Source organism: Octodon degus, unplaced genomic scaffold (assembly GCF_000260255.1).
Source record: "Octodon degus isolate 3935 unplaced genomic scaffold, OctDeg1.0 scaffold00130, whole genome shotgun sequence".
Lineage (NCBI taxonomy): Eukaryota > Metazoa > Chordata > Mammalia > Rodentia > Octodontidae > Octodon > Octodon degus.
Window position 1 is genome coordinate 3,631,193 of NW_004524706.1, and position 19,091 is coordinate 3,650,283.

At 41.8% G+C, this 19,091-nt stretch overlaps 1 protein-coding gene across 3 annotated transcripts in view; it reads right to left on the reverse strand.

Moving 5' to 3' along the window:
• Clspn (claspin) overlaps nt 1-16,524 on the reverse strand; it is a 49,141-nt gene extending 32,617 nt beyond the window's left edge. For all 3 annotated transcript variants that reach the window (XM_004641015.2, XM_004641014.2, XM_004641013.2), the window contains exons 1-8: nt 16,481-16,524; nt 12,743-12,851; nt 11,656-12,101; nt 8,019-8,180; nt 6,218-6,295; nt 5,690-5,762; nt 4,378-4,486; nt 3,637-4,211 (exon numbers count right to left, since the gene is read on the reverse strand). In XM_004641015.2, the coding sequence (XP_004641072.1) occupies nt 3,637-4,211; nt 4,378-4,486; nt 5,690-5,762; nt 6,218-6,295; nt 8,019-8,180; nt 11,656-12,101; nt 12,743-12,851; nt 16,481-16,504 (1,576 nt within the window). In that variant the 5' untranslated portion in view covers nt 16,505-16,524. The remainder of the gene's footprint in view (nt 1-3,636; nt 4,212-4,377; nt 4,487-5,689; nt 5,763-6,217; nt 6,296-8,018; nt 8,181-11,655; nt 12,102-12,742; nt 12,852-16,480) is intronic.
• Nucleotides 16,525-19,091: the final 2,567 nt, after the last annotated feature.

Genomic DNA, 19,091 nt, shown 5'->3' on the forward strand with positions numbered 1-19,091 from the left:
AAAAAAAAAAAAAAAAACCTTCATCTCATGTTTCTCTGCTAAAAGAGCTATGCTACTTCTATTACCTAATCACTCCAATCCAATCAAAGTGACTTGTACCTCCTGCAGATATGTACTGTGCAGAGCTCTTTTTCTAAGAATGTCCTCCCTTCTTCCTCCACAGGACTATCCAATCAATAGTCTCACTGAGCATATTTTACACACCAATGTTATGGCTTATATAACATTGGCCAACAATATGCTATCTAATGAAGAGTCTTGATGCAAACAATTTTAAGCAGGCAACCATTATTTGAATGTTTCTTGCATTATAGTGCATGAGGCTTTTCTTTTTTAAGGGCAGTTGGAGAGGTTAAATAGCATAGCCAAGGTTAAACAATTTATATTACACTCCAGAATCAACTCCTGGTCCTGCTAAATTCTGAATGCCTAAACATCAGGTCATGCTGTCTCAACACAGAGGAGGGAATGCTCAATGCTACCTAAGAGTTGGGAAGTGTACTTGGAGTGATAATACTTGAGTTAAAGGTTGCAGAATCATTCATCCATTCTGCAAATATAAATGTCTACCATGTGTCATACACTGAGAAAGCACTACAAATACAGTAGGGTGCAAGACAGGAAGCCCCAGTTTATAGTATAAAGGAAAGTCAGGGCACTAGTAATTATTCTCACCCTCTCTTCAAGTCTTCCTTAACTATCATTGGAAGAAACTTATCCCTACTCTGAACCAGCAAAGCATGCTTTATTTTTATTAGTACATGTTTGCAGTACATAATGATTACACATTCATCATGGATAGTTGGTACATGTACATATCTTAATGCTTTTTATATCCCTTTCTTACCAAAGTTCTTTATTCTAAATGTTCCTTTCAAGAAAGAATACTTATCTACTGGAAGAGAAAGTAGTTAGAAATCTTGAAGACACAGGGTTAGGCAAACAGTGCAAGAACAAAAAACAAACTGCATGCAAAGTACTTCCAAGAATCAATAACTGGCATCTCATCTTGTTAAATCAAAAGAAATTACCAACAGAGCGAAAAGAAAACCCAGAGTGGGAAAAAATTTTAGCCAACTGTCCCTCACACAAAGGACTTCTATTTAAAACATATAAACAATTGAGAAAAAAAAAAAAAAATCAGGCCCTTCAATTCAAAGACCCAATCCAAAAATGGGCATGTGAGATGAAGGAAGACACTTCTCAGATGAAGAAATACAAACAGCAAATACACACAACACTGAGATTCTACCTCACTCCTGAAAGAATGGCTATCATCAAGAAATCAACCAGTAACAAATGCTGGCAGGGCTGTGGGAAAAAAAGAACCTTTCTCCACTGCTGGGTGGGAGTGTAGACTGGTACACCACGGTGGAAATCAGTGTGGACATTCCTCAAAACGCTAGGATTAGAGAGGCCAGGGAGATAGCTCAGTAGAAAAAGCACTTGCCTGGCAAGCGCAAGGCCCTGAGTTCAATCCCTGGTATCACAAAACAAACAAACAAAAAACTAGGATTAGAGGTCCCACTCAACCAGCTATCCCTTCTCTGGATATTTTCCCAGAAGAATTAAAAATATACCACAGCAATAAATGTGCACTCATGTTTATGGCAGCACAATTTAAAAGAAAAATGTATTTAGTACAGGGTCTACAGGGTCTCACTACACAGATCAGACTCTTAGTGATTCTCCTGTTTTCAGCCTCCCAAGTGCTGGGATTACAGGCGCACACCACCATGTCCAGTCTCAGTCACATCTCAATGAGCCCCAGGGCCGGCATGGTTCATTGGGGATGGAACCCCAGTTGCTATGCTCTGCCTAAGCAGGTGCTTTAGTCCGCTGAGCTATCTGGCTAGCCCTACAGCACACAATTTGTCATAGCTAAATCTTGGAAACAATCCAATTACCTATTAACTGAGGAATGGATTTAAAAAGATGTGATATTTTTCTGTAATGGAGTACCACTCAACTATAAAGGAAGACAAATTTCAGGCTTTTATAGGTGAATGGATACAACAAGCGACCATACTCATAAGTGAAATAAACCAAGCTTACATGTCTAAACATTGTATTGTTTCCCTAGCATAAGAAACTGAAAAAAAGTAAGTAAGATCCAAAATTTACAATAGATATTGTGAAAGGGAAAGAAACTGTTCAAAGAAGAATGGGGATGGGTGAAAGAAGAAAAGAAAGGGAAAAGAAAATATACATAAGATAATTGTACTACTCATTTCTTTAGTTCATTAAAAAAACACTGTGCTTATATTGTTTGATCAATTATGCATGCCTACATCTTATAATATGAACAACTAATGTGAAGATAACAATAAATATTAACCATTGTTAATCTATCTTGTTTTGAAATTCTCTATTATTGCTTTTTTTCTCTTTAAAATATTTTTTTTTAAAAAAAGAATACTTTTCCCTTTATGTTACTTTTCTTCCAACTATCAATGATAGCTGGCCCTCCATATCCCCGGGTTGTGCATCTGTGGATTCAATTAATCTCAGATGGTAAATACTTGAAAAAAACAATTCCATCTGTACTGATCAGGTACTTTTTCTTGTCTTTATTCACTAAACAATACAAAAACACTATTTACAAGGGCCAGCTGGATAGCTCAGTGGACTAAAGTGTCTGCTTAGGCAGGCGCTGGGACCGGGGTCTGATCCCTGGCTTGCCATACCGGCCCCACCCCCAGGTCAGGTTGAGAGGCAACTGAGACTGGGGATAGTAGCACACATCTATAACCCCAGTGCTTGGGTGGCTGAAAACAGGAGGGTCACTACAAGTCCAATATGTGTAAAGTGACCCTGTAGAACCTGTACTAAATAAATACATAACCTCCCATGCTATTTACGTATTATTTATACAGTATAGTACAAATACATACATACTATTTATAAGCAGTCTAGAGAAAATTTCAAGTATAGGAGAAGATGTCATATATTATAGATTTTATGCAATTCCTATGTCATTTTACATAAGGCAGCTGAGCATTTATGAATTTCTGGTAGCCTATGGCGGGTGGGGAGTCCTGGAATTCATTATTCCCTTACAGGTTCTGAGGGATTATTAACTTGTGGGATTATTAACAAAGAAACCACCACTTCTTTCCTTTCATTAAGCTATGTGCACACTTCCTATACCAAATACTGGAGTGCAAACTTCTTAAATAAACACCTAACTTATCTTGGTATGATGTCACATGTAATAGATACTTTCAGAACAAATTCTGTTTTGCAGACAGTGTAAGTGAACCAAGATATTTTCTATTTAGCTGTGAAAAAACAGAACGCTTTTATGAATGATTTCAGATTTGACACAGACATAGAAAAACCTGGGCTTTCAGTTCACAAAAGAAATAAATTCCTAACTACCATAACAATAACACAACAGCAAGGTACCTTTTTTGCTATTGTGTTAAGTATAAACTATCAGTTGGCTTCCATAAGGTCACATCATTCTGATACCCTGCCAAATTTATCTAAATGAAACTTTCCCCGTGTCTAGCTGTAGAATAACACTATGTATAATTATGTTTTCTCTTCTGTTCCTGCTCTTCCAGTTACAAAACATAAAGTGCCAGGATAAATCATCCCAAATAAATTACTGATCACAATTTAAAGGAATACCTCTGTTGGTTTCGGGTTCATCAAGTATCACAAAGGAATCCTTATCGGCTCCCAGCCGGGGTTTAATGGAAACATCCACTCCCAGTTGCTTTAGTCTATCCACCGTGAACCTTCTCACTTTTTCAGGTACTACAGGTGCTGCTGATTTAGTTTGCTGCATGGCTTCTTCTGGTTTCTCCTCTGTTTTATCTGGTATTTGCAGGCCTTCTTCTTTCCCCAGGGCTTGAGGGTCAGGGGCCACAAGGTCTCCAATCTGATATTCCTCATTGGCCATGTTCCTGAGGAAGCCAGATTCTTGCTGCAATACTGAGTTGTCCTCAGGCCTATGATCATTCTGTTTCTCTTTCTCCTCAATTTCTAGTCCTTCACTTCTCACTAGAACTGTAGTGGAAGTCTCATCTGATCCAGTAGCAATCTGAGCTTCCTTTGAGACCACAGGGTGTTCCTTCATTTCCGTTTCAGATCCTGTACTTGCTGTGTGTTCGGAACCTTTGTTATAGTAGTCACCATTCATTTCAGTTGCCTTTGCAGTGTCTGTAATTTCTTTATGATGGCTTGACTGATACTTAAATGACCTAGAGAAAGAAAAATGAGCAAAAATTTTAAAATGTCCTAAACATGAGCATATAATAAATCAATTAAATCAGTTCTAATGGAATAGAAATCTGAATGCTTTGTACTCTATTTTGTTACTAACTGAATGTTCATGACAATTATAACCACAAGGAAAAAAGTTCTTACTTCAGTAGTGCCATGGCATTGCCCTGACAAGTGGGCCGGGGTTTACGTTTGAAGAAATCATGAATGGTTTTATTCTCAGGCATATGATATGGAAGATTAAGTGCAGACTCTAAAAAATGAAACAAAAGAAGCAAATAAATACACTGTATATATTCCAATATATCACTTTATGTCAGTTAACAAAACAGTATCACCACAGCTATTACCAGAAGCAGAAAATAATTCTGCCTTTAATAAGACAGGACCTAAGTACAAAAGATTTCCCTGAAGACCAGGAGCGTTTCAGCCTAACTGAAAAATCAAAATAATCTGGGAAGTTTTAAGAAACATAGATTCTTGGGGGCTGGAGAGATGGCTCAGTGGTCTAAAGCACCTACTTGGAACAAGCTTGGCAAAGCACAGGGACCGCGGTTCAATCCTCCAGCACCACATGCCAGCCAGCTGCGCCCCCTGGTGGACTGAGCTGCCCCCCCCCACACACACAATAAATGTTAAAAAATAAAAATTAAAAAAAAGAAACATAGATTCTTGATTCCATTACAAAATTACTGAATGACAATCTTTGTGGGGCCTAAAATGTTACATATTTGAAAATCTCCTAAACTAGGCATGGTGGCATATGCCTGTAGTTTCAGCTGCTTAAAAAACTGAGATAGGAGGATTGCTTGAGCTTAGTAGTTTGAGACTAGTCTGGGCAAAATATTGGGAGCTTTTTTGAGCAAAAAGAAATATCCCCGGGGCTGGAGAGATGGCTCAGTGGTCTAAGGCACCTACTTAGAACAAGCTTGGCAAAGCATCAGGGACCACGGTTCAATCCCCCAGCACCACATGCCAGCCAGCCCCGCCCCCTGGTGGGCTGAGCTGGCCACACACACACACCACACACTCTCTCTCTCTCTTTCTCTCTCTCTCTCTCTAATAAATAAAAAATAAAAAAAAAAAAAAATTTTTAAAAAAAAGAAATATCCCGGGGGCCAGGAAGATAGCTCAGCAGCATAAATGCCTGCCTGGCAAGTGCAAGGTCCTGAGTTTGATCCCTAGTACCACAGGAAAAAAAAAAAAAAGAAATATCCCTAAGGGTTTTGATGCAATCTATAGATAACCATTACAAAGTTTTCTCATCCACTACAGCCCTGGAAATTTTCTCAGCTTTTCCTACCGTTCCAAGGAACAATGGGCACTCAGCAAGACCAACTGCAGGGTTAATATCAGAATTAGAAGTGTTTAAGAAAAAAAATATCCAATACCCAAACTGCACTTACAAGAAAATACTGTGATTTTCCTCAAAGTTTACCATATTGATTTCAATTACCTCGTATCAGGCGCTGAGTCTCACTGTGCAGTTTTTTTAATGCTTCCTTACTTAATTTGGCTGCCTTTCTTTCCTTAAAGAAAACAAAAAGTGAGACCTTAGTGGTATGATCCAGAAAGACAGATATTTATTTCTTAATACTTAGTTCTTGCCAAGAAAAGAGAATGAACTATGAGCACTAATAAACCTCAATCCAGGGCCAGCCTGATAACTCAGGAGACTACAGCTCCTGCTTAGGCAGAGCGGCGGTGTTTGATTCCCGGTGTGCCATGTCGGCCTGTCTGCGAGGTATGTTGAGAGGGTGACTGAGACTGGGTGTGGAGGCGTGCACCTCAATACAGTATAAATTCAAGAAATTCTGAGACTTATTTGAAAATCTCAGAAAGTTAACTCAATCCATATTCATGATCCTACTATGCATAAAGCAAATAATGGGTACCATGAAAATAGGACAGACAGATAAAATACTGAGAAACCCACAGTCTCCTGTGGGAAGACATCGATGTGACCATTACTCATCTACCTTACCTTTTTCATGGTGCCTTTTGGTAACTCACTCTCTTCCTCAAATGAGAAAACCCCACTCTCCAAAGAAGATTCCTTTTTCTGAAAAAAGATTGGAAGTTGATTATAAGAACAAAAACTTAGGGCCAGCGCGATAGCTCGGCAGACTAAAGCATCTGCTTGGACAAGTTTAGGCAAGCACAGGGATGCAGCTGAATGCCTGACACACGCCATGCCAGAAAGCAGGAGGATCGCCACAAGTCTGAGCTAGTAGTGAGACCCTGCAACACTCAAATACATTAAAAAAAAAAAAAAAATTAAAAAAGGATGTTTCTTACTACATCATGCTACTTTACCAACAAATCAGTAATCATCAAATAGAAAATTTTAAGCTCAATGCAGTGGCTCACATCTATAATACCAGCTTGGGGGTGGGGGGCTGCTAAGAAAGGAAGACTGAAAGTTCGAGCCCAAACAACTTAATGAGGTCCTGTCTTAAAATAAAAATGAAAAAGGATGTGCAATACAGTGCAGCAATAGAGTGCTTGCCTAATACATGTGAGGCCTTAGGTTCTATCCCAGGACTGCAAGGACAAAAAAAAAAAAAAAAAAAAAAAGAGAGAGAGAAAGTAAAAAGACTAGATATCTCAAATGGAATTTGGACTCGTATTTCTTTTATCTGTTGATATATTTTCCTAAGAAGGAGCAACAACTTCAAGGGAAGGAAAGAAAATCCTAGAAAAAAGTTATCTTCTTTTTTGGGGGTGGCAGTGGGTTAATACTAGGGGTCATATCAGGGTCTCACACATGCCAGGCAAAGCACTCCACCAAGCTATACCCCTAGCTCTTAATGCTTTCAAACAATCACGTTTTAACCCATGCGTCTCTATCACTGAGTTGCACCGCCAGCCTCTGCCTCCTGAAACCCTACACAGTGATTTTTGTTTTCTTTCTTTTTTTTTCCATGGTACCGGGGATCAAACTCAGGATCTTACACTTGCCAGACAGATGCTTATGCCACTGAGCTATCTCCCTAGCTCCACGTGATTTTTCAGAGACCCCATGATTATAAAATTTACAACTCTTACCAATTATTTACCTGCTTCTTACCACAACACCAAGTACAGTATACCTCACCTCCCACCAAGATCCCTAAAAAGGCTGTAACAAAATACGTACTAATTTTCAAGCAAATTAGCATGTCTATCACCTGTACTGCAAGTTTCCAAAATTAACAACTGAAAAATCAATCAACACATGTTTTTCTTCACTAAATAAAATTTAGGTTGCTCTAATCCCTGCTACTCAGGAGGCTGAGACAAGAAGACTGCAAATTTGAGACCACGTTGGGCCACTAGTGAGACCCTGTCTCAAAACAGAAGGCTTGCCCAGTGTGTACAGGCCCTGAGTTCAATCCCTTGTACTGGAAAAAAAAAAAAAAAAAAAAAAAAGGATAAAGGAAAAGGTTGTAATACATTTTTGAAATAAAAATAAACATATATAAAAAATAAAAAATAAACATCAGAATAGTTGGCTGACCAGCCAAATAGCTCAGCAGATTAAAGTGCCTGCAAGCATGCACAGGGGCTGGGGTTCGATGCCCAGGCCTGCCATGCTGGCCCCACCCCTGGGGCCTACTGAGACAGCAATTGAGACTGGGCATGGTGACATGCACCTGTAATCCCAGCTCTTGGGAGGCTGTAAACAGGAGAATCACGATGCGTCCGATCTAATAGTGAGACCCTAAACACCCTTGTAGACCCTTCCCTAAAATACAGAAAAGATAGAATAGTTGGCTAACTTACTATAATCATGCTTCACCTACCTTGTGATTTTTTACTTTGTTCTTCACAGCAGCCCTTATTGATTCCAGTGATTCTTCATCTTCCAATGGAGCATTATTTTCCTCCTCCAAACCCGTTTCAAAAAGGTCTTCGTCTGCAAGAAGACAGCCACTGTCATTCAGTGGCTGTTCGGCATTATTTTCCTGGACAACACATAAAGAAAAGGTAATGATCCAATCATGCTAAAGTCTCACATTGTACAGTATTACATTGCACCGTGGAATAAGCCAGAAAAACTCTTTCATCAAAAAACAATTATGGGGGCTGGAGAGATGGCTCAGTTGTCTAAAGCACCTACTTGGAACAAGCTTAGCAAAGCCATCAGGGACCGCGGTTCAATCCCCCAGCACCACATGCCAGCCAGCCCTGCCCCCTGGTGGGCTGAACTGGCCACACACACACACACAAAATAAATAAATTAATTAAAAAATAAATAAATAAAAACAAAAAAAAATTAAACAAAAAAAACAAACAATTATGGCATCATCTAGAGCATTTTTAACATTTTTACTGGGTTTCTGCTGCCATTTGTTTTTGCTTTTTGAGACAGGGTTTCACTATGTAGTTCAGGCTGGCCTCAGAACTTGTAGCAATCCTCCTGCCTCAGCCTCCTAAGTATTGGGATACCAGCTGTATGCCACCACACCTGGCTTCTTCCTAGTTCTTTGCTATGTTTTTGTTTTCATTTTGTGGTACTGGGGATCAAACTCTGGACCTTATGCTTGTCAGGGAGGTGCTTAGGCCATTGAGCTACCTCTCAGCCCTCTTACCACCATTATCATTTGAAATTCAAGCTGTGATATTTATATAGCTAGCCAACATTAACTTAGTAAGCAGCAAAGATTTTTTGAAAAATCAACTAAAAACTTATGGAGCAGCTAGTTGATAAAACTTGAGTTTATTTCTAGTTAACAAACTTGCTACATTAAAAAAAAAAAAAAATTCCTGGGCCAGGGAAATAGCTCAGTAGAATAAACGCTTGCACAGCAAGCACAAGGTCCTGAGTTCAATCCCCGGTAACGAAAAAAAAAAAAAAATTCCCTTCAGGTTTGATCTCCAGGCCTGCCATGCCGGCCCCTTCTCCAGGACGCACTGAGAGGGCAATTGAGACTGGGCATGGTGGTGCGCACCTGTAATCCCAGCTCTTAGGAGGCTGTAAACAGGTGGATCACTACAAGTCCGATCTAGTAGTAAGGACCTGAACACCCTGTAGACCATTCCCTAAAATACAAAAAAAAAAAAAGAAAAGAAAAAAATTCCTTTCAGAGTTAATTTTCATCAGATCAGGAACAGTAAAGAATTACTCTACATATTCACAAAGAAAATCAGAAACATTTATTTTGAAGCATCCTCTAAATATCTGCAACAGTGAATATGATCAGCAAGTTTTTGGTTTTTTGAGACAGGGTCTCACTATGTCACTCAGACTGGTCTTGAATTCACTACAAACCCCAGGCTGGCCTAGAACTTGCAGTGATTCTCCTGCCACAGCCTCCCAATGGCTAGGGTTACAGGCATGTGCCACCACACCAGACTACAACCAGTAAGTTTTAAATCACATATGCAATCAATTCTATATGCAATCAGTTGAAAGGTATATTCTGAGCACAGAAACAACTAAAAGCCACTTTTTCGAAAAGGTTAATATTCATAAGAAAAAAATATTCTTTAAAATGTACCTCATGCTGGGGGCATAGCTCAGTTGCACAGCATTTCCTGAAGGTTTTTTTTTTGGCAGAACCGGGTATTGAACTCAAGCCCTTGCACTTGCCGGGGAAGCACTTATTCTACTGAGCCATCTCCCTGGCCCTTGCACACATTTCCCTAGCATGCATGAGATGGTCCTAACACCACAAAGAAAAAAGTACTTCAGTGAATAAATACAGGATATGTGGATCTTGGCATGATGGTGCCCATCTGTAAACCCAGCACTTGGGAGGCTGAGCCAATAGGATCGTTGTGAGTTCGAGGCCAGCCTGGGCTACAAAGCAAGCTCAGGGCCAGCCTGAACTGCATAGCAAGGCCCTATCACAGAAAGACAAAAACGGGGCTGGGGAGATAGCTCAGCAGCTTAAGCGCCTGCCTGACAAGTGCAAGGACCTGGGCTCAATCCCCAGTACCACACACTATGCCAATCCTAGAATCCCAGGCGTGCTGTGCCAGCTACTGAAACCAGATGTGGTGGCACACGCCTGTAAATCCAGTGCAGGGAGGGCTGGGGAAATGGCTCAGTAGAATAAGCACTTCCCTGGCAACTGCGAGGGCCTGAGTTCAATCCCCAGTTCCACCAAAAAAAAAAAAAAAAAAAAGTCACACACACAAAAAAATCCAGTGCAGGGGAGGCTGAGACAGGAAGATCACTATGAGTACAAGCTGCATAGTGGGACCCTGTACCAAAACCATACATCAACTTTTAAAAAATCAAGAGTATGTGAGATACACCTTATTCAACCATTAAAAATAATGAAATTCGGCTGGTGAGATGGCTCAGTGGTCTAAAGTACCTACTTAGAACAAGCTTAGCAAAGCACAGGGACCGTGGTTCAATCCCCCAGCACCACATGCCAGTCAGCCCCGCCCCCTGGGCTACAAAGCCTGGGCTACAAAGCAAGCTCAGGGCCAGCCTGAACTGCATAGCAAGGCCCTATCACAGAAAGACAAAAACGGGGCTGGGGAGATAGCTCAGCAGCTTAAGCGCCTGCCTGACAAGTGCAAGGACCTGGGCTCAATCCCCAGTACCACACACTATGCCAATCCTAGAATCTGGCCACACACACACACACACACACACACACAAATAATTTTTTTTAAAAGTTCACTTTAAAAATAATAATGAAATTCTGTCATTTGCAGTAACTTGGATGAACTGGAGGATATCATGCTAAGTGAAATAAACCATGCAGAGAGATGTTAAAAAGTTGATCTCAAGCGTTTGCCTGGTAAGCCAAGGGCCTGAGTCAATCCCCAGTTCTGCTCCCCCCCCCCCCGCAAAAAGTTGATCTTACAGAAGTAGAGAATAGTGCTTACCAGAGCCTCTGCACTGTGTGAGGATGCACAAGGTGGTTAACGAATAGGTTTGGTTGAATAGGAGGAAGAACTTATACATTCTATAGCACAGCAGAATAACTGGGGTTGACAATGCCTACCTGGGAGAATCAGAAGTTTGAGGCCAGCCTCAGCAACTTACTCAGTGAGACTTTGTTCTCCACCAAAAAAAAATTGGCTGAGGATATAGCTCAGAACTCCAGCTTTAATCTTGAGTATTGTACAGTGCCACAAAAATTCAGAGGGGATAGATTAGCCAACTACCTTGACCTGCTCACACACTGTATACATCGTAGAAATATACTATTCCCCATAACTATGTATCAATAAAAATGAAATATAAACCAGGCATGGTGGTGTATGCTTATAATGCCATAAAGGTTGAGGCAGGAGAATCACCAAATTCAAGGCCAGCCTGTACAACTTAGCAAGAGCAAAATCTTGTCTCAAAATAAAGAGCTAAGGATGTAGCTCAGTATCTCCTGGGTTCAATCCCTGATATCCCTCCCCACCCCCATATACACCATTTATATAATATGAATAAAGACTGCATTATATAGTTAAGAAACACACCTCATTTTTTGTTTCCTTCTTTTTTAACTGTCTAATTTTTTCCATCTTTCTCTCCTCTTTCTCAAGTCTTCTCTTTGATTTTACTTTCGCTTTTCCCCTCCTTCCTTCTTGATTGTGTACAGACTTTTTGGAAGTCTTTGTGTCTGTGGTAAAGTTCACAGAGTTTCCAGATTGGAAACTCAGCTCCAAGCAAGGTGTCACTTCAGTTTTAGGATTTTCTTGAGAAAAGGACTCTTCCACATTACTTTCATCACTGTCAGCCAGAGTTTTGTAAATCCTTTTGATTTTTCTACTTTTTGCAGCATAGAGGTTCTCTTTCTCTTCCTCAGCGCTGTCACAGGTAGGTTTCTCTGGAGTGGCATTTGTGTCCTCAGTTTCAGAATCACTGTATTGTATCACCTTCCTGTTCTTCAGCTTCTTACTCATGAATATCTCTTCATCTGAATCTGGAGAAAACAATTGTTTAAGAAGGCACACAATCATTTAGTTTTTTGCTTAGTTCCATTACTTCTGGAAAAAATACTCCATTATTCACGTGGTACAGCACCTTGTGAAATTATGTAACTACCATTAAGAGCTGATTGTAGCAAAGTATATCTAAAAATATATTGTGAAAAACATTTTCCTTGAAAAAAATGTTTCTTGCTGAGAAGTGTAATTATATATATTTATAACGTGTAAAGTTGTTCTAATCCTTCTGGCAGGTGTTAAAAAATCCTTGTATCATAAGATGAATGCATTTAGCCAGGCAATGTAGTAGCTATTAAACATTTTATATGTTCAAGAATATAAGAGAAATGGATATTTTTAAAAAGGTGTAAGCATTATTTTGCTTTTATAACAAAAAGAAATAATAAGGATGGAGCATTAACAACTTAATATACCAAGAAAATAAAGAAACTGATCCAGGGCCAGGGAGATGGCTCAATGAAATAAACGGTTCCCTGGCAAGTGCAAGGGTGTGAGTTCAATCCCTGGTTCCACAAAAAAAAAAAAAAAAAAAAAAAAGAAAGAAACTGATCCAATCCATTTATAACACAGGCTCCCAAATTTTAGCCATAAAATTAAAGTCTTAAATATTACAAACCTCTTTCAATCAAGGGCTCAATTGTTTCAAAGCTGCCTTGTCCACTGTCTGAAGGACTGTCTGCTCCTTCTTGTGAAATAAGTTTTAGATCATTGACTTCTAGGCAAATCTAGACAATAAGAATAAACTGTATTAATTAGGACAAGACAGAGTTCCAAGTAGACACTGCTACACAAATCACCCTGGTGTCTTCAAGCTGAAGTAAGAAACTACAATGGCTTGATGAAGTGTTGACACTTAGAGGTTACTGAACAAAAAATGCTACAAATTTGAAGAATGCTAATTGAACAAACTTTTTAATTATAATCATTATACAATTATAATTGCATAAATTAGTGGGGTTCACCATGAGCTCTTCATATACATATATACATCACATCCATCCACCCTTCTACCCTTGCCATCTCCTTCCTAGGCCTTAGGAGCCCCCTTTTTTACATTCAATTTATCTTTTTCCCCCTAAGTATTTATATATAAGAAAAAGCTATATTCATCTTTCTGTGTTTGGCTTTTTCTGTTTAATACAATGTGCTCCAGTTCCACCCATTTTCCTGCAAATGACAGGATTTCATTCTTCTTTGGCTAAATAATATTCAATAAGGTATGTACACCATCTTGTACTATGGATAACCACTAAGAAGATAACAATGTACAGTGTATTGACTATCAAAACTGTCTTATTCATCAGCTGTGGAACTGTCTCATTCATATTTATTTCTCAATTAAAAAAAAAGGTATGTACACCAGTTTCTATAGCTGTTCATATCTTGGCAGACATCTAGGCTTATTCTATATCTTAGCCATTGCTGTAATCAACACAGGTAACCAGGTATCTCTTAATTCAATGTATCAAGAAGAATAATGAAATTAAGCCCAGATTTCATTTCTAAGAACTAACTCTTTGAGTAATGGTAAATAAATAAAAGAATCAAACATTTATTATGCTTTCTCTGCATGATCTATTCCTTGGTATGCCCAAATAAGTGAAGGGAACTGTTCCTTCAGAGAAACATCCTACTTAATGAAGAAATGACAGAATTAGAGAAATCACAATTTTAGCAACCATTGAAAATAACAGACCTAAGTAATAATCATTTATTGCTGCTGACATTACCAGAAGAAAAACCAGACACTATTATAGCCTAACAGAAGTACCCAGCACCCCTATCTAGAAAAATTAGTCAGAACAATCAGATCTAAATCTTGTGGCATAATTGGCCATTTTTACAAAATACGTGGAACACAGGAAGATGTCAGATAATAAAGATACAACCTAGGTGTGGAGAAACTCTATAAGACAATACAGGTGGTGTCTTTAAAAATATATTACAGGAAAAAAAAATATATATATATTACAGGATAAAATAAGAGGGAGTAGGTGCCTATAGATTAAAGGGTTAAACTGGGCACGATAGTACACATCTCTACCCCCAGCTACTCACAAGGTTGAGGCAAGAGGATTGCATTCTCTGACAGTCCGGGCAATTTTTTTTTTTAATTTTATTTATTTATTTATTTGTGTGTGTGTGGCGCCAGCTCAGCCCACCAGGGGGCGGGGCTGGCTGGCATGTGGTGCTGGGGGATTGAACCGCGGTCCCTGTGCTTTGCTAAGCTTGTTCTAAGTAGGTGCTTTAGACCACTGAGCCATCTCACCAGCCCAGTCTGGGCAATTTAAATAAAGAAAAAGATAAATTAGATGAAGCTTATGCCTTGTTATTTTATACAAATTAACAAAAGGTCTTTTTTTTTTTGTTGTTCCTCCAATGCCTTCAGGGCACTTTTGGCCAGCTGGAGAGTTGTGAGGTTCGAACTCCAGCAGCCTGAGGCTGACAGCTTTGTGGAAGCAGCCACTTAAAGGACTGAGCTAGGGCCAGGGCCCCTAACAAAAGGTCTTAAATAAAAAGGGCTGGGGATGTAGTTCAGTGTTCCTTAGGTTCAATCATCATTTCCACAAGAAATAAAATGGATACACACACGTACACCCATCAACAATTGCAGTAACCTAAAAGAGGAGCTAGATGATTTGATCAATACATGTCAGGTGTCCTTCAAGGCTTTGAATCAACTTTTTTTTTTTTTTTTAAATCTTTTTAAGACAGATCTCCCTATGCAGTTCAGGCTGGACTTGAGCTCACTTTGTTGCCCAGGCTGGTCTTGAACTTGTAACAATCCTCCTGCCTCAGTTTCCTGAGAGCTGGGATTACAGGGATGTGCTACTATGCCCAGCTTCAATTTACTAATAAGGGGGAAATACTAACATCTGTAACATAACAGGGCACAAGCTTCATCTAATGATTTTTTTTTTTTTTTTTTTGTATTTTAGGGAAGGGTCTACAGGGTGTTCAGGTCTCACTACTAGATCGGACTCATAGTGAGTCCCCCGTTTACAGCCTCTCAAGAGCTGGGATTACAGGAGTGGCCACCACACCTAATCTCAATCGCCTCAGCATGCCCCAGGGGTGGGCAGGCTGGCAGGGCCGGGGATCAAACCCCTGGCTCCTGTGCCTGCAAGCAGGCACTTTAATCCATTGAGCTATTTGGCCAGCCCTCATCTAATGATTTCTGAAGAACCAAACAAATTTGAATGTTTGGCAGGCACAATTGTTAAAATAACAACCTGTTGAGGAATCACTGAAGACTACCATGTATATATAGTATGTGCTGATGACCTTCCAACAACTCAAAGCGGGAACAGTACTGGTTTTGTTTACCCACTCTTAATGATCCTCCTGCTCAGCCTTCCGGAGCCCTGGGATTACAGGTGTGTGCCACCATATCCCGCAAGAGAAATAAACCTTAATGTAATATATCTTCAAAAACCAAAATAGCAAATCATGCCTCATTAACTCAGCTACCTGCTTTTTATAAATAGTTTTACTGGAACTGGAGCTTTTAGTATTGGATTAGGGTGATATGAGCCCGGATCCTGCAGATACTACCACTAAGTCTGCCAGGTGTAGTGGCCAAACCTGTAATCCCAGCACTGGGGAGTCTGAGGCACGAGGATCGGATCGTTGCAAATTCGAAAACAGCCTGGGCTACGAAGTGAGCTTAAGGCCAGTCTGAACTACATAGAGACACCCTGTCTCAAAAATAGACAAAGATAATAAAATCGCACTAATTAATTTAATTGTATAATTCTATTACTAGGTGTTTTGTTTTGTTGACCGGGGATTGAACTCAGGATCTTACTTTTGCCAGGCAATCGCTTATTCTACTGAGCTATTTCCCCAACCCTCATTGGGCGTTTTGATGCCACCTTAAATTTTGCTCACAAGAGCCCGAAAATGGATGTTTTTCGCCGAGCCGTCAACCACCAGTCCAGACCCTGTCCGAAAATGCAGGGCACCAGCGCGTACGACCCCCAAGGTGCTGCCTCCCAGGCCCAGCTGAGCTCGCTAACGCCGCGGCACGGTGTTTACAAAGCTCCCGCCCGGCAGCGCCGCGGCCGGAAGGGCCTCCTCTCTGCGGGAGGAGCTCCCGGGCCAGGAAACGCGCCAAAGCGAAAGGCGGCCTGAAGGAGAGGCTGGGCCGCCCCGGCGGGCCTGCGCGCCGCGGACCGCAGGAGCCCCGCGGCCGTCTGGACCGAGCGCGGGAAGGCGGCGGGGTCCCCACGCGAGGCCGCAGGCCCATCCGGCCGAGGGGAATCCTTCTACCCCGCGCCCCGCTCCGTGCGACCCAGTCCCACCCCTCGGTACGGCTCAGCAGACCGGGTGGGAGTCGTAGGTATAAACTCACCTCCGAACCCACCTCGCCCGTCATGATGCCCGTCTCCCCCGCGTTCTCTCGGGGAGACGCTGGCTTCCGTTCGTTCTGCTTCAGAGGGGCTAACCCCGCAGGATCCACCCCGGCAGGCAGCGCAGTTCAAGCTTTCGCGCCCAGGAGGAGTGGAGGCTCCACCCTCTATGATTTGCACCAATCCAGAGGCGGCTTTCCAGATGAGACCCCGCCCCCACACGTCCCACCAATCACGAAACGCCTGCGAGCGGCGCACCTAACAAACTCTGGGTTGGTTTGGCGGGTCCGGAAGACTTGTCCGTGGAACCCTTGAGGGAGGTTGGAGGTGTTTTTGACATTTCACCTTTGCCACAGTTTGAATGACTGCACCGAGGGAAATTTAAGGAGTAGTGATCCAAGCTAAAATAATCTGGGAATAGACCTGGGCACCCGGGGTCTTTTTCTGACAAACTTTGAGGCCCCATTTGAGATTATCACCGCTAACTTCATACCTTTAGCATTAAGACCCTGTTTGCCACTTTTTGTACATAACACTTCTCACTAAACAGTAAAAAGTTTTGCATGCTGCTCAGACACCAAAGAACGTCCTTGGATAATCTTTATTTATTTATTTAATATTTATTTGTGTGTGGCCAGCTCAGCCCACCAGAGGGCGGGGCTGGCTGGCATGTGGTGCTGGGGGATTGAACTGTGGTCCCTGGTGCTTTGCTAAGCTTGTTCTAAGTAGGTGCTTTAGACCACTGAGCCATCTCACCAGCCCTGGATAATCTTTATTAACTTAGTGTATTTAGGATTAACTTGAAGTTACAGAAACTTCACTAAAATGAAAGCTTTGGGGGCCGGGGAGATAGCTAAGTAGAATAAGCGCTTGCCTGGCAAGTGCAAGGCCCTGAGTTCAATCCCTGGTGGTGGTGGGGGAGCTTTGGAGTAAGGTTTTACCCTCCCAGTTTTGCCACTATGTGAATTATAATTTTTATCTCTCAGGGGCAGTTCTCTGTCCTTTGTTTTTCCCTTGTTTGTATTCTGGCAAGGCTGACCCCTCTGGATTCTTATTACCCCAGCTCCCTTCCACTCTGGCTGGTTTGGTCAGGGAACTGTAAGGTACTTTTCAAGGTTATTGTACAGAACTGGTTTAGTTCTGCCTAAAAATAAAATTTTATCTATTTGTCTATTGTTGCTCAAAGAAGACAGGCATTTTTGCTTTTTTTTTTCTTTTTCTTTCTTTTTTTTTTTCTTTTTTTCTTTTTTTTGACTTTTTTTCCTGCTATATCTTAACTATGTAGATAGTCATCCTCCAACATGAACATGCATAATAGTGATCTGAAAGGCTGGCAAAAAGACAGATTGCTAGGGCTGGCCAGATAGCTCAACAGATTAAAGCACCTGATTAGGCAGACGCAGGTCCAGAGGTTCCATCCCCGGCCTGCCATGCTGGCCCTGCTCCCAAGGCTTGCTGAGATGGTGATTGAGGCTGGGTGTCATGCCAGCACTGGGGAGGCTGAAAAACAGGATCACTACAAGGTGGCTGGCAAATTAGAGAGGTGGTGCGGGGTCAGCTCTAGAGGAAAAGGATTTCTTGAGACTGTGAAAGAAGGAAGCTTCTGAGTGTGAATCTCCCATGGGACTGGACATCCTATTGATCCAGAATGGCTACTGCAGGCAGCTCTTGGCCCAAACCTCTGGGCCATTCACAGAGGGTGCTGTCTCAGGCTGTAAAGGATCTCTATGATGACTCTAAGCTGTCCCTAGAGGAAAGAGATAATGCAGCTGTTGGCAGCATGCTTACTATCTCCATGATCCAGAAAGGATGTACCGCCCATGGGAAAAGGGTAGACAGTGAACCCTGGGCTGAGAGAGTGCCAGAGGCTGATTATGAGGCAGTCCCTGCAGAGGCCTATCGGCTGGCAGAGTATGGACTGGAAACCTGGCAAAGCCATTGGCCAAATCAAGTGGTGAAATCATGTGTAAACTCTGAGGCCCAAGGGATTAGGGTGGGGTGTCAATCTGGCCAAGGCCCAGGCCGCCCCTTCCAGTGACTGATTCTGCCCACCAAAGCCAGATGGGGAGCAAGAGAAGGACATGGAAGATCAAATTGAGGGGCTGGTGCCTGGAAGATATGTTGTGATCCTGGCCCTCACTGGCCTTCCACTTCTATGGGAAAGTGGAAAGCCTTGATCCTGTATGTGTAGCCCATGTTTCATCTAGCACTGGACCATTGCATAGTGAATCTTAGTGACTACTACCTGCAACCTGTGTCCCAGCAGCAGTTAGACAAGAATTCCTTGAACCCTGTCCAGGTGAGCAGAACTTGCTCTGGGCAACACACTGGGACAGCCCTGTCATGGAAGGCTCTCAAGAGTGAATACCTGCATGGCTGGCAGGCAGACTCAGAGAGGAAGTGGAACCATGCTCTGAAGAGACAGTGTGGGCTGTAGCCAAGGGAAAGAAAACAGCTAGCAGGGGTCAGCTGTGGCTGCACAGGGACCTGTGTGTGCAGCTCAAGGACAAGCTGCATGAGGGGGACCAGCATTACAACACCAAGATGACAAGTGAAAATGTCCTGAGCCCAGATCCACGTATGCGAGGACAGAGGAAGGGCAAGTTCTGGGAG